Genomic DNA, 16,268 nt, shown 5'->3' on the forward strand with positions numbered 1-16,268 from the left:
CCCACTGGCTATTACTGTACCAAGAACGCAGGTTTAGGGCAGTTTTTCATTGCCTTACTTTCTCAGACTTGGAAGTTATATAGTCACACCAGCCACTGCATTAAGTACGTCTTGTTTGTAGTGTGTTGAATCCATTTTTTGCCTTCAGAACAGTTCTTGTCACAAATTCAAAAAGGTATTCCTCAGAGATTTTAGTTTGTACTGCCTTGATAGCATCACACAGTTGTTGCAAATATGTCAACTACACATCTAGTCACATGTTTAAGAAAGTTTGAAGTGATTTGAGATTTGGTATATGGTGCAGTATCCACTGTGGGCATAAAGGGATGGACCTGGCAAACAACAATACTAGGGTAAACTGTGTTGTTAAAGGGTGTTCAATGGGCACTAAGACATCCAAAGTGCACCACAAAAATATCCCCCAAGTCATCACACAACCCAGTTTCACGGCAAAACATGAAATAGGCACACAGGTCTACCGTGTCCATTTCACATGCAGACGTTGCATTACCAGCAGGGGGAGATAATATGTTTAAAGCCAAGAAGTTGGTAATGAGCAAAAAACGTATGAAGTACAGTCCAGGGTCCTCAGCTGCCAGAAATGATTAAGCAAGGTGGCTAATGTGTATATACTTGTAAATGTGTTAATAATATCTATGTAAACACTTTCCCATAATTATTTTTATGTTGGCTTGAAATAAAATTTCTCCCTCTGCTGTTACTGCAGCTTACTACAACTTCTGCATGTGTGTCTGTATAACGCAGTGGTTCCCAAACTTTTTTTGCTGGGCCCCCCTTGTTTAACAAGAAAAATGTTCGCGCCCCCCCACCCCGCGCGTGCACGCGCGCACGCGCCCGCACGCACAAACACATCCTTCAACCACACACACCCATATTTTGCTCCATTGCGGTTTATTTCACACCTCAAACATTTATTAAACAATTAAGCAAATACAAATAATCTGCAATAAATTACAGGTAGTAAGAAAATAAACTACCAACTCTTTTACGCTCCGTCCGCACCTACACGGGTATTTTTGAACGCGCAGCTGTTTCGGGCACATGTAAACGGCGTATCGAATCACCGAGAACGGAGATTTTTTAAAACTCCTTTTTTTTGCGTTTACGTGTGGACAAGGAATACAGAGTTTGTCACGCAATGTCAAAGGTATGTGCCTTTTTCACGTCACACTGTGCGCCACGTTATTGTTTACATGAGATGAATGGCAGAATGGCAGATAGAGACAAAATACTGTTAATCTGACTCTGCAGGTTTTACACGCTTACATATACAGTCCATTACTGTCCCTGCATTTAGAAAGGCAGAGGCATCACGGTGTAATTATTTTACATGTAGTTGTTTTTTTTCCTGTGTAATAATCAATACATTTTTCAAAAAAACCCTCTACAAAATGGGTTCAAAAACACAAACAACTGTGGGATACTGTTTGTCCGTGATTTGAACAGCCCAGCGCTGCTCCCGATGTAGGGAAAACTAATTCTGCAGGGAGACCTACCTCAGCACTTGTGCAGGTGAAACCAAAGGGAAGATATGCTTCACCATATTTTCTAGTCTTTGGCTTAGAATGAAGTTGGTTTGGAAACATATTCAGCGATGCTTCATCTCCTGCTTTGCGTTTGTGTGGGCGCCTCGTGCTAGCAGTGTCCAAGCGTTGTTTTTGGTTTTTTTTCCCTTTTCATGCCGCGCCCCCCCTGCAATAGCTCTGCGCCCCCCCTAGGGGGCGGGCCCCACACTTTGGGAACCACTGGTATAACGTGTGTGCAAAGTGTGAAATGGACACGGCGAGTCCATGACATGCTTTGCCCTGATATCAGGTTGCATTGTAACACCATTACCAGCCTGAACAGTTTTTCCAATCCTGTATTTTCCAGCCTTGTTGAGAACGTGCAACTACCCAACAACCACGTCACATTTAAAGTCACTAAATCACCTTTCTGTATTTTATAATGCTCACTTTGAATTTGAGGTCTTGAGCACATTGGTTAATTAGATATTTGTAAACTAGCAGTTGAATAGCTTTACCTAACAAAATGGGCGGTGGGTGTATGCATACACCCACATGTGTATGTCCATCTTATATATATAGTCTACACTTTAAAAGTTGACCTAATCCTGTATTATAGTAACAAAGAGCAAAACAGTAAGTAAATTAGAATAATTCACACAAGTCTGGTGCAAAGGTAATGATGTTCTGCTTAGGTCATTTGTCTTTTAAAGTGTTTGTTTAGGCCTTTAGGATAACTAAAATGAGCAAAAGTAAACAGCAGGATTCTCTTTCCTTTAGTAGGCTAGCTCATTGTTTTCTTGGTAGTTTAGCTAAAGCAGGCTAAGTAATTTTACCTAAAAATGTAACTAAACTTTAACTAAACTGCCAATTTTAAGTTGATGGTAAAGCTGTATGTTCTGTAGGCTACAGTAGCTTTGGCTAAAGTATGGGTTAGGCACTGCTGGAGTGCCGCCGACGCTGGACTCCGTCACCCGGTGTAAAACGCATGCCATCCTATCATTGCTCTCTCCTGTTTGGGGCGAATTTAATTGATCTGGGAAACCGCTACCGGTCTAAGGTAATTTTTCCCTGAATTCACGGAGAATAGTATTTTCATAGAACCTTCTTACTCACGGATATATCATTTCAGGAAAAGAAAAAAAATCAGAGTCATTATCATTGCATTGTTGTGGACGCAGTTCGGAGGAGGGAATGGATGCAAGCGGGCAAGCAGAGGCGCACCGAGGCAGCTATCAGACAGAGCCAGCTCCTCTGTGATGCAGCTGTTTATCCCGTGGAAAACCCAGGACACCCGACGACCGCTCTTAAAACGTTAACAGGCGAGAAATCAGCGGCTGTTTGTTATTCCACGCGTGTTGGGATTGCTCGGGAAGAAGAGACGCGAAAGCCATGTAGCCGGTCTGTTCTCTGAACCGCTTTGATTTTCTAATTCCTTGTCTTCTTCGCAGTGGTTTGTTTTCTACCTTTTCAACCGTGATCTGTTCCTGCAGAGCTGCACACTATTTCTGCTGTTTGTGCTAAGCTTGGAAGCCAGATATCAACTCGATAATTTTACAGAAGTGTGCAGGAGAGAACAGCGCTGGCATCTTTCCATGCGCGCTTTCATCGTCATTATCAATATTATTATTATTATGGAACTGTGACCCCAAACGAGGCAGCATACAACGCATGCTTCTCCCACATTCACTTTTTACAGGTGTTTTCAGTTAGGAACTTTGTATTTTGAGGATATTTCTTGCAAAATGCTGTAAATGTCGAGCAATTTTGCCGGCTGTCAGTGACGCAACACCTCACACAGACTGCATGAGAAATACATGCGTAGAAGGGCGTGAACTTGCAGCCACTAACCTCCTCCTCATTAATAAAGCATCTGCTTATCTACAAAGCCACTTTGCTCTTTTTGCGACCTCACACCCATCATTCATCTAAACTCATCTCGGGGACATAATGGATCTTAAAGCGGACTCGGAGGACATGGACTACAGGCGGCCGGCTCCCATTGAAGTTTTCGCCGCCAGATCCACACTGCATGGCATCTCGCACATGTTCACTTACAAGCGGATGTATATCAAGCGCACCCTGTGGATTTTGTTTTTCTTGGCCTCCGTGGGTGTGCTGGTGATGGTGTGCGTGGATCGGGTGCAGTTCTACTTCGAGTACCCCCATGTCACCAAGTTGGATGAAGTGGCGGCTTCACTGATAATATTCCCTTCGGTAACCTTCTGCAACCTCAACTCCTTCCGTTTCAGCCGGGTGACACGGAACGACCTGTACCACGCTGGGGAGTTCCTTGCCTTGCTCAACGGCAGGTGTGTACGCCTAGAAGTCATTTACAATACCTGCCTGTGTGTAGGCTGGCATACTGGTGCTTTTATATAAGCACTAAAACCACACTTCACCTGCACCCTAAGTGTTATGTAGCCTAGTGTATGACAAATGCAGTGGCTGCAGGGGACACATCTGTGTGGATTTATCACATGATGATTCAGTATCTGATTGTGCCCTTTGCATTTAGCTGAAACACTAAGTTTTTGGTTATTGTTGTTGTTGTTCTTAACCTAGTCACATTCTATTGCAGTTATCATCAAACTTAAAATAACTGTGAGCACTTAAAAAATCCTTTGACCCCACCGCTAAATATCTGCATGTCTTCTATAGACAGTCGGTGTTTGGAAGCAGGTTTTATGCTTTGCAGCCCAGCAACAGCAGTGTTTAAGGTGGCATTTAACTTTGTAGCTTAGGTGTAGTCTGCATTGTTTTAGCTGAGGTCTTATGTCACATGGAAGAGCGGAGCAGAGTTTTACCACCTGTCTTTGACTGGAAGAAGGCCACTGGAGGAAATCCAGACTTCACTGACAAAGCATGCAAAACCTTTCAGAGCTCTGAGAGCTGATGATTGTACCTAGTATGACGCACGTAAGTAAGAAAGTGATGTTAAAGGCTAAGGATGAAAATGTAGTGAGCGTACAGATCTACTGTCTACTGAAATCCATATTGCACACATGCTACCATAGCTGTGAAAAGCAGTGCAACAACAACCATTAACACCCACCTGGTAGAATATGTTGATAATGAGAATGAACACACCTTAACATAGACGCTAAGAATCCTCCAAGTAACAGATAAGCTGTTTCTAAATTTTTAATAAAAAATGGTGTAGAAAATATTAATGGTGCAGTTCCTTGCCTTATCATCTTACTATTCATGTGATGCAAATATAAATATTGGATAAGTAGAGAAGAAGATTTTTAAACCCCCGCTGACAAAGTGTTGAGAGACGTGCATGATTCACAACTGCCATCCCCTCCCTTTACACTTGTTGCTTTCTGCTGTGCTTTGATCATTTAGTCTTTCGGCAACCATGACAAGCACACTGTTTCATGTTGAAACTTTTAACTCTGAATTTCTTCAATTCTTCTTTTCGATGCCATCCAGATTATACTGAGCCCATTTTTCCAATACAGATAATAATCCTGCACTTTGCATTTGCAGCTAGAGCGGGAAGAAAAATATCCCACACAGATACACATGCACACATGGACACACAGATACATAGACGTTGCTTACTGCACTTATGCAGTAACAACTGTGCATGCTGTACATGCTGGAATGACATAAATCCAATTCTCTGTTTTCATACGGGATATAATTTTTCTGTGACCCCTATATATACATCCATATTACGGGTTATAACTTTACAGGATGCCAATAGATCCGCTGTCTTGCGGATGTAGTTTGCATGCTTTGTATGGTATAGATTCCGAGATTTGTTTCCAGGTTGTTTGTAGTGTCAGCTGGAATAGTAGACCATTAGGATATCGGTTCAGGTTTCCATCTCTCTGATTTGTTATTGCAGGTGTAGCCAGATTTTCTTTAAAAAGGTGCACCTAAAAAAATAAAAGATATAGGAAGCAGAACATTAAATCAACCTTATATGCTCCAAGTGACTTTGGGATGAGTTGACTTTTGATGGAGGGAGGGGACTACAAGGAGAGGCAATTAACTTGTGTCTCGTAAGCTGTGTGATGAACAAGTCTTTATCCCCGTGTAATTAGTGCTGTTTGTTAAGCTACAGAGTTGTGCCACTGATTAACACTGTCATCTCCCTCTCCCTTTTCCTTGCCCTCTCAGTTAGCTTGGCCTGGGATTGGGGTTGGGGTAGGAACGGCATCCATTTTACATTTTTTTTTTTAAAAATGATGACGGGGACAGTTTTTTAAATTATTTTAAAATCAGGTTTCAAAGCCGTAGGAGTGCTAAAGAATGTGGAGGAAAACAAATAAATTAGGAACATCTTGAACGCACAGATTTTACACTAGACATTGATTGAACAGAAGATTTTTCAGTGGTAAGCCTTCTGATACCACCAGACAGGTGGTGGGTTTGGACAGAAAATGACAGAATACAAACAAAATGCTGTGTGGCTGTGGGTCGGTGTTTATCACTGTCTCAGGAGGAAGAAGTAGGCAATATCTACCCTTGCAGTGATGCCAGGCTTTCTTAGACACTGAAGTTTATAGCTGAGCTGCTAGAAATTTCACCTTAACTTACTCGACTCCAGCAGTTTCCAAGCACCCACCCCCCCAAAAAAATAAAAAAAATAAATCACTTTCATATTGTATTTTCTCAGGTTGAAGTTACAGTTAGCCGTGCAGAACATTAGAAGTAAATTGCTCAGTTTTATTTTTATTGTGTTGCCAAGGCAATTAAATGATAATTAACAAAAGAAAGGTCATTTCAAAGAGGTGTTGGTTATGTGGTTTGTGCTGCCAAGAAGTGTTAGATCAGCTCACGAAAACCAGAGAAGCACGTCTTCTGCTTACACAGAGCCCGAGCTTAAACATGTTTCCTGAGCTTGCAAACATGCTCTCAATTCCCATGAGCTACATGTGAAATGTAATGCTCCATAACTTTGACTGCCTTATCTGTCTCAGCAAGATCATGGCCGTATTACAGATTTAAGTGGTGTAAAAAAGTGCATGGATGGGGACACTGGGAGGCCAGGTCATCGACCGGAAAAAGCTGATTTTTCAAATCTGGGTTCATTTGCATTTATAGTGTACTGTGGCTGTTTACCGCGGAGAATATTACAACTGTGGAGACACAGAAATTTTTGCATGTTTTTACCATATTTTCGTCTTTGGCTTGTTTGTGTATTGCTCATCAATACAATAGAGATTTGTTTGGGTTTTCTTTGCCTCGTGGCATCCTTTGTTTGCATTTCTGTGACCTTGGCCAAATTGGAAGAATAACTGAATCGCAGGTGCACCATCATGAAGATATGATTATCCAAACTCAGCCACCAGGAAACATGGCAGATATTCATTTTCAAGGGCACTGCACAAACAATCCAATCCTTGTTGGTGTATGAGTTCAATTAGCGCTAATTGGATAATTACCTGAGATTATGTCAAGATGTGTTCATTGTTGTGTCACACAGCCTGAGGTATTAACATCAAAACAAATGTAGTGCTTTTGTTTTTGTTTGTGTGTGTGTGAGAAAGAGAGAGAGTACCGCCTTGTGACCACAGTCTTACTGTGAAAGTCCACTCTTAAAATCAGTGGCTGCTTATATTTGCTCTCTCTTCTCATGAGGTGGCAAAGTGTTGCAGATGGTCCTTCATTCGTTTTAGTCCCCACAAGAAAATTAAAGTGCTTGTGGCCCATAATCCAATTTAGTCTCCCCCTCCCATACGTAGAGAGTTTGCAGTGATTGCTTTAGGGAGCAGTGGCAGGGCAATATTAAAAATCTACCCATATTATTGTGATTGTATGCGCTTCAACTAAAGCCTCCTGACTCGGGGATGTGAGCGCAGCGTCTTAAGTGCTCTCCTGGCAGCTTTGTGTTTCTTCTAAAACAGTGGCTCAGGATACAATTCAATTAAGTCCAGAATGTACCACAACAGACTAGCTTCTTATTAGAATAGAGTGTGACAGCGTTGTGATGTAGTCCCTATGTGGGCAAGAGTACTGGAGTTGTGATTGTCAGATTGTCAGTGTGCTTTTAGGACCAATATTACTAAAAACATGGCAATTTGTAAATGGCTCCACTGACAGATATTTATGATATTAGTACCACTCTGTCCTCTAATTTTAAGCTCAGGTCTGAAACAAGTAATACATATAGAGTAGTAATCATACCTCCATTTTAAATACTGAAAATATTAAAACGACATTCACTGAGAAAGGTTTGTATCCTTTCTAGATGACACTTAATTTCTTGGAGTAACCACCACAGTTTGTCCAATTCTTTTAACAAGTTTCTCATCCTGAGTTTATATAGCAGGTTCTCATTGTTCTCTACCTACCTCCTCCTTTTACTTTTGCTCTGTTATTCTTTTTTCATGACAACTTTGATGGCATACAGGAAACAACATTCAAAGCCTTGATTATTGTAGCCAGAGTATTGTGTGAACATTTGGGAAAAGTGTGGTTTTCCCGGTTTCCTCCTCCTCCACTATTGTTTCTGGGGGTTTTTTAAGTCGTGAAATTTTCCTGCTCTTTTTTGCTTGAGCAGACTCGCTTTTTTTCTCTTAGGACTGCTTCGCTTTTTAACATTTAGGTAAACATGTTTCCCTATTTTGAAAAATTGCGGTGTGGCAGTATGCTCCAGGATGCACCTTGGAGTTCATTATATGCCTTTAAAAGAACACATCAAACATGGACAGTTTGAATCGAAGAAGCGCGTCTTCTTAAAAAGAAACAGTAGAAAATGTTTCACTTTCTTTCAGTACTTTACAAACTGCAGTAAGCTGTGAACTGTGAAGAATCAGGAGCCAGATGAGCTACTACGTCACTAATCCTCTGGTTTTCAATTTTATCCTTTTATTGTTTGAATAACTTATCTCTGGAAAAAAAAATTTATACATTAGCTTCACTCTGAAATGATTTGACATGTTTTTCTCTGACACCCCTTATTACTTATAATCGTTTAACTGTACGTAACACTGTTTTGGCCTGTAGTAAATTAATGAAAAGTGAACTATACTAGAAAATAAGTACCACATAGATCCGCTATCTTTAATTTATAATCTGTATCAAAGATAGTGCTTAACTGTCTTGTTTTTTGGCTGTTGTGTCATACCAGTTACTGCTTTTTATTCAAATTGTGGAAAAAACTCTGATTTAAAAGATAAATAGCAACAAGCAGCTGCTACTCCCATTGAAAGTTTAAACTGTAGCGATAAAAAAAGAAGGTATAATCAGCTAGAGTTAATCCCAGGTGATTTGTTAATGTTAAAAAAGATCGCTGATGTTCCGATGTTGAATTTTAAGACTGTATCACTTGGCATTCATTTTAAATCTTGAGCAGAATAATAGTCCCGATATTGTCTGTCAAAGCACTGTGAACTCCATTCAACACGAAGCATGACCGTCTCTGTTCGGTGTTATGAGCAGGGGAAAGAGAAACAGCCCTCATTTTAAATTACAGCGCATACCACCTCATGTTGCGAACATTTTTTTTCATTTAGTCTGTACCAGGAAAAAGCACTGTAGCAACAGTAAAACATATTACATTTCTTGTAATGTGGTTTGGGCATGAATCAAAAATACATCTCCAGCTGAATATTAACGCAGTGCTCCCAAAGAAGTAATGTAACATTTCATTTTTTATTCATGGATCAGCTTATATTATTCCCATCATCAAGGGGCAAAATCTTGTTCATTATCATAGACAAAGCTTGACCTTGTGGAATTTTTAAAAAATCCATTAAGCTTTACCACCAATTATGGTTTGAAATAGTGCCCATGCTCATGACAAACAACTGTCGTCAGTGTCCACAAAGTCATTCACAGATTTACTGTCAGGCACAGGAAGAGAAGGGTATGCCTTTGTCTTTCTCCGTCTCTGGTTTTTACTTCTTCAGCTTGGGGATAAACTTATTCATGTTTGCTAGTGCAAAACGAGTCGTCCAGAATTCTTACAATAAAACAATATATGAACCCCATTATGATATTACTGCTTCTGCTCAACATTACATATGAATCCAGGACTCTACCTTAGCATTGTGGAGTAATTCAATTTTGAAAAAACAGAAGCTGTCCTCTTCACTCTCAGTGTCCTACAAAAATGATCTCACAAGTGTCTGTCAGTAGTGCTTAATTTTAGCGCTCTATAATTTGGATGCTTGTACCACTGATGGCCCATTGCTCAACAGGGGTCATCAATGGGCCACCTTTTCGCTGCGCAGGGCCATACTGTTTAATTGAGGTTACGTTGCATCAGTGAATGACTGTGAGCAGGCACTAGAGGTTGATGGTAGCTGTCAAATTAAGGCATAGCATAAATGATTTCCACAGTGTTTTTCTTCTGTTTCATTTCTGTGTGCATTGATGCACAGAAATTATTGCTTCTTTGTCATGTTTTGTATTTGTTTGCAGGGAGAAATGAGAGGTGGAACATGGTAAAACTGATCCATTTTTCACTTTGAAAAAAATTGCAGCAGATGATGATTTTTTTTCTTTACACTAAATAGTAGGTGTGGAGGATCATCAGCCCGAAAGCCGCATTCTGAACATTGTTTTCTACATGATCACTCTGCCACCACATTTAACCCTAATTGTTTAACAGACTGATTAAAATAATTGTCTGAAATGAAATATTCCCATCCTGTAAATAATGAGCTGCTTTCTTGCACTCCACGGAGACTGGTATGCCACAGTTAAGCTGTCAGTTTCATAAAACTAAGATGATATTGTGAGAGCTTTTTAGCTGCTCATCTGATGATGCTGACATATATGTACACTTTTGGTTAAGGTGAAGGGTGAATATCCACTTGTTGCTGCATCTATGTTATGTATGTTTCTTCTACCAGAAATACTTGTGCACCTGCCAAACTCTTAAAATCCATCTTTTTAGATGTGACAGTGGTACAACAAAGGTTGTGTCTTGCTTCTTTTACAACCTTAACTGCATTTAATACTTTGAGTGAGAAAATAAGGAATAACAGGATGTTTAATACAATCTGACAAAGTGGATTTGGTAAGCTCAAGGTAAGCAGTTTGAAAAAATAATTCTTATGATTCATACAGAAAAAGAATAACCTAAAATGTTACATTTTCTATAATATTGAATTTGCAAAAACTAAGTACATTAGACTTGTGTGTTAGTTGTGCACATGTGTGTATTTTGTGATCAATGTTGACTAAGTGTAGAATCTTTCTGTCCAGGTATGAGATTCGGGACCCACACCTGGTGGAGGAAAATGTCCTGCAAATCCTAAAGGAGAGAGCGGACTTTGACAGCTATAAGCCTCGGCCTTTCAACATGCGTGAATTTTATGACCGGACAGGCCACGACATTAAGGACATGCTGCTTTCCTGCTCATATAGAGGGGAGGAATGTGCAGCTGAAGACTTCAAAGTGGTGAGTTGCACACATAAACAATTAAATGTCTTCTAAAGAATCAGCTGAGACCTATGGGTCATCTGATCATGCTAGTGATACAAAATGGGCCTTTATATAGTTTACTGTGCCGTGAACTTTAGCTGAGCACTGGTCACTGAAGTCTGCTTTTGGGAATTGACTTTGCAAAATATATTAAAAGGAGAGATTTACAAAGACAGCGCTTTATCATAATTTCAATCAATGGCGCTCCATCCTTCCAGATTCTTCCATCCCCCTTCAGAATTGGACAGTAAACCATTGCGTACACTGTGACAGGCACTGTACCCTGACCAGAGTGCCGCAGAGTGTGGTGATATTACATAGACTGTTGCAGGGCCCTGCACACTGGGATTATTGTGTAAGTTTAGAGTCTATAAAAAGTTGAGCAGTATTGGTGAGCCCTGGGTCAGGGCCACAACACATTCTATGTAAGTATGAAGTTAGAACAAACTGATACTGTGAAAGATTTTCTGTGTCTGTATCCTATTTACTGAATGCTTTCAGGTACACTTATTACCTGAAAGCTTTGTGACCTTAGTATTCGTGATAAAGTATACGAATTGATCTTGTAAAGCTGCAATACAGCTGCGTAACCGCGGGTGACAGTGGTTAATGTACTTGTTGTTTCAGTCGAGTAAGAGCCTGAATTACTGATTATATAATAACTAATTCTCACACTACAACAGTCAATCTCACTAAATTCTGGTAATACAATAAAAGTTTTGCCAACACTATGAAGTTTGAGGCTATGACACTGTCTCCTTCACTTGCTGAAGAATGCTAAAATGTAGAAAGAAGACATTTGTATCTTTGGTTTAATATTAATTTGATTTTTTTGTTTATTTTATAGTTTCATACTGCACTGTTTTTCAAAACTTTTTTGCCTGACAATATCTGCTTATTCCAGCTGGAAACAGAGCTTATAAGTGCACTGACCCTTACCAGTGCTGTCTGTGCCACAGTACGGTCTGACAGACCTTAAGAGTTGATTGATATTTCTTAAGACATTTGTATTTTTTAGTGACAACTTACCCACAGTTAGCTGATTTTATAAACCTGAAATACGTTATTATGTGTAGAGACATTCTGTGTACTGTTCTGTCTAGACTTCACTTCATGAGCAGCTGTAGTTAAAAAAAAATCAGTGTATAGACAAAAGCGGAGCTGTAACATAATGTCCAAATCATCAACTATTTTGTGACAAATATAATAAGCAATTGCACTTTTATTCATCTTTTTTAGGGTTGTCTCCATTTGTAAACAATGTACCCGCGGACTATACCAGAAGGCTAGAAAAATTGGTTATTGCCCGCAGAGGCTAAGTCATCAAACTAGCAATAGGTTCCAAGGTTGTTATCTGACTACCTCTGGCAGCGGTTACTGTAAATGAAAGAAGCAGATTTTAAATTATGCCATGAAAATTTGACAATATCAGGGCCTTAACTAATAGAGAATAAGAATCAGAGAATAATAACACCAACGGATTGTAGGTAGAGACAATGCAGCTTCAGTAAGAAGAAATGTGGTGGGATGACAGTTGCAAAGAACAAAAAAAAAAACCCAAAACACAATAAGACACATACAAATTTTGCACATTACAAACAGTGGCAGCCTGCTGTAGGAGTGGGAGCTAGTCTTAAAAGAACAACTATCCAACAGATGCTCATGCAGGTGGCAAATGAGGATGACACTGTATTAATAAATTGATACCTCCTGAGAATCCTGTCATGAAAGCGATCTAATACATCCTCAGAATGTGTTGGAAAGAAGCCGTGAATAAGCTTAGTAAAATCAGCCCTCAGTCCAACTCACATTCTTTGTCCTCCAGTGTTTCTTTATTGTGGAATTTTTAATGTGTTTTTCCCCCAAGTGCTATAAAACCATGTAGTTCAGAGGTGGGCTGCATGGTCACATGGTGTGGCTGCTCTAATGTGCTGATGTGTTCACATTTACTGTAGTTAGTTGCGCTTATAGCAGATGGTACTTCACCGCGCTCTACTGTACATTTGTACAGTTGTAGACCTGGATAGAACAGCTCAGCAGAGAGCACTAATGGTGTGGAAAGAAGCTTCAGTGTGTTAGGAAAGGGTAAGGTAACCAGTCTCACCAGCCTCCACCTCCAAATCCCAGAGTACGGAAGCATTAAAGTTGTGATTAACGCTGTCGGCAGCTTCTGGTTGTTTTCTTGCTAGCACAGACAGTGTGGCTCACTAGGCAGTCCCTGGGTGTTGAAGATAGCCAGAAACAAAAGATCACTGCTACCTACTATGGGAGCAGGGAGTCCACGTTGATCACAGCATTTTTACCAGTTCGCTGACGAAAATGGGAGATAAACAACAGTAGTACTCTCTTTTCCAAAAGAATCTGCAGTGTAGTACAGTCAAATTTTCTCATAGAAACTTGACTATATTAGAGTTCTTTAGTGTATCAGAATTGATTTCGTGTTGCTTTTCAGTTAAGGTTGAAGTGTTGAGTCCAACATTATCCAGTCAGAAGTATTGTGTCCTTGTCAAAAGTCACTGGTGTCATTATCCAAATACCAAATACCCTGTGGGATCCAGTGCAATATAACCAAGTTTTAAATATTGCTGCTGGAAATATTAAAAATTAGTGACTCACTATCTCGTATCATGTTTCCCTGCTGCAACTTTGTCCTTCAGAAAAACATCTGCTAACTTGGAATGCAGATGGTTTAGCTCAGATGATATTAAAGAACACCAGGAAATAAAAATTTCACATGAAAATGAATATCAATTGATGGCCTACGGCCTCTGAACCATAGCTGCATGAGATAATATAAAACCATAAAAAGCGAGCAAAATACAAAGACCATAATTTGATAGTTTATGGGTTTGTTTTTAATTGAAGGTGCGATAAATGGATTTCTAAAGTATGGGATCACTCCCTAGAGAGGCGGAATCTACACCACCTCACTGCCTTTGCATTTCACCTACAACAAGGACACTAAAGCTAAAACCATCCGAAATATATTGAATGGCTATAATACACTACAGTAAGACAACTGATATTGCACGAACACTCTGGATTGCATGTGTCATCTTACTTTTATTTTCACTTTGATACAATGTACAGCATTTTAAGAGGAAAACTACCGAGCATACAGTTTGTCTTACTGCATCCCAGTGGAATTCCCTGCAGATAATATGTTGATCGGAATGTCACAACCTCTAAGTTATTCCATTTTGAACACTTTAAGACACCCACATCCAACTTCAATCACCAGGGAAAACTTTGACAGGCTCATAACTTTGCACTCAAAAACTCAAAACTGAAGCTTGGGGGGCTGACAGAAAGCGTAAGAGAGAGACAGACAGTACATGAGAGAACAAATAGGAAGAAGAAAGAACGAGAGAAAAAGAGCCAGATAAACAGAAACTGAGGCCCAGGTAACAACAAAGTCCTTGGGATAAAACTGAACATAATGGTCGAGCGCTGTGGAGAGGCTCAAAGACACAAAACAACAGCTGCCACAGCAGGAGCAGCAATAGAAGTACTATCGGTAGACACAGGTTGGTGCTCATTTTAACCTCTTGGAAACTGCAGAGCTCCATTGTATCTGTCTTTTACAGCTGCCCATTTGTTTTCCAGAACACAATGAAATATGGCACCTGTCCTTCCTTTCCACTTATATTTTTTTGAGTAGAGAAGGACAGAAAATATTATAAATATATGAGGTCATGATAGTCATAAATGAAGAGCTTTCAAACAGATCTTTGGCTTTAAATAAGGAGATTTTGATCAGTTATCAATGCATTTTCAGTCTAATCCTTGTACCTGACCATTGTTCCTTGTTTAAGTGATTTTACACTAAACAATGAATCATTTAAGCATAAAAAGGCATCTAATATAAGGGGAAAACAGTGTTGTCTACACATAACAGACAACTTAACAAAGACCCAGTTTTAAATTGATTCATGAGGGAGCCTGATACAAAACACATATTTTTAACTCAATTTCTTTAGCTGAATCTATGAAAAATGACAAATTAACACAAAGAACTGTTAGCTGATAACCTGACATATCTTGCATGGTATGCAGTGTAACCTTAAAATATCTGAGGAAAGTTGAGGGCAAAAGAAGTGAAAGGCATAAAAAACAAATATCTACTGCAAATAAAATCTGAAAACCATGTTATAAAGAAAAAAAATCAATAAAGGCCTGACATTGGATCTGAGAGATTCACCTGGGCCTTCAATTGATCAACCTCAGAAATGGTTTCAGTGGAAGACTGACAGCCAAGAAACCATTCTTAATTAAGAGAAACAAGGAGAAAAGGCCGAGGTATGCCAAATTACATGTGAATTACACATCAATCCAAATGTGAAAATTTGTCGTCAGGTTCAAGAGAGGCGGTTAGGAAAGAGATACAACAGTGAGCGTCTACAGACATTAAAAAAACACGAGTGAGGCTCTGTCATGCCTTCGGTCTAGCCAGCCATTGGTTTTTGGGATCTTCTCAAAATGAATGGACTCATGAATGTAGAAAAATATGTTCAATAGTAGAATACATTCATGCTATATCCTGGAAAGCTTATACATTCATGTTATAGTATCTGGAAAGTGTCTGACTGGCAACAGCTTCATTTTTGAGCATGATAATGATCCCAAACACTCTGCCAGTGCAATAGAAGCATACCTGGATAAAAAAGACACAGTGAAACACTATCGCTCATGGACTGGCCTCTCCAAAGCCCGGACCTCAAAATTACTGAAGCAGTGTGGGACCATTTTGACAGAGAACAGAAGGCAGAAAGAAGATCTTTGAATAGCCAAGAAAACTATTTCTGAAAATTCCTTAAGGAAATTACAAGAAATCTTAAGAGAGTTTAGGCTGTGGTGGTCATACCAAATATTGACTTTCAAGCTCATTAGAGGTGTACAAACCCTGATTTTGCCCTGTATACTGTATTTCCAATTTTCCAAGTAATACATAAGAAGTAATACATAAAGAAATGAGGGGCTGCTCAATGCTGCAGTTCACTAGGTTGTGACACTCCAAGTCTAGGTTTGTGTCTCCTCCCAATCTTGAACTGAGAAACTTTCACATGTAAGGAAAATGTGTCAACCACCACACTGCGGAGCCAACAGCCTCTAAATAAAGAAGTGAATGAAATAAATGATTTCAAAAATGTTTTTATTAAACAAAATCATACAATTACACTGTGTGTGCACGGTGCATGTTAACTAGCTAACTTTCATTTGCGAAAATGTGTAAAAACAAAAATAAAGAAAAAGACGACTATCATTTAATACCTTTGACAGCACAGTCTGCCTGTACCTGGTGTTGACTGTGAGTGCAGGAGATCTGAGGATGATCTGATGATCTCAGC

At 39.6% G+C, this 16,268-nt stretch overlaps 1 protein-coding gene across 1 annotated transcript in view; it reads left to right on the forward strand.

The window, feature by feature from the left end:
* The first annotated feature begins 2,498 nt into the window (after nucleotides 1-2,498).
* Nucleotides 2,499-16,268, forward strand: part of asic1b (acid-sensing (proton-gated) ion channel 1b) — a 170,064-nt gene continuing 156,294 nt past the window's right edge. The window contains exons 1-2 of the mRNA XM_003456092.5: nucleotides 2,499-3,838; nucleotides 10,701-10,896. Coding sequence (XP_003456140.1) covers nucleotides 3,477-3,838; nucleotides 10,701-10,896 — 558 coding nt within the window. The 5' untranslated portion in view covers nucleotides 2,499-3,476. The remainder of the gene's footprint in view (nucleotides 3,839-10,700; nucleotides 10,897-16,268) is intronic.

The sequence above is a fragment of the Oreochromis niloticus genome, linkage group LG5 (genome assembly GCF_001858045.2).
Source record: "Oreochromis niloticus isolate F11D_XX linkage group LG5, O_niloticus_UMD_NMBU, whole genome shotgun sequence".
Lineage (NCBI taxonomy): Eukaryota > Metazoa > Chordata > Actinopteri > Cichliformes > Cichlidae > Oreochromis > Oreochromis niloticus.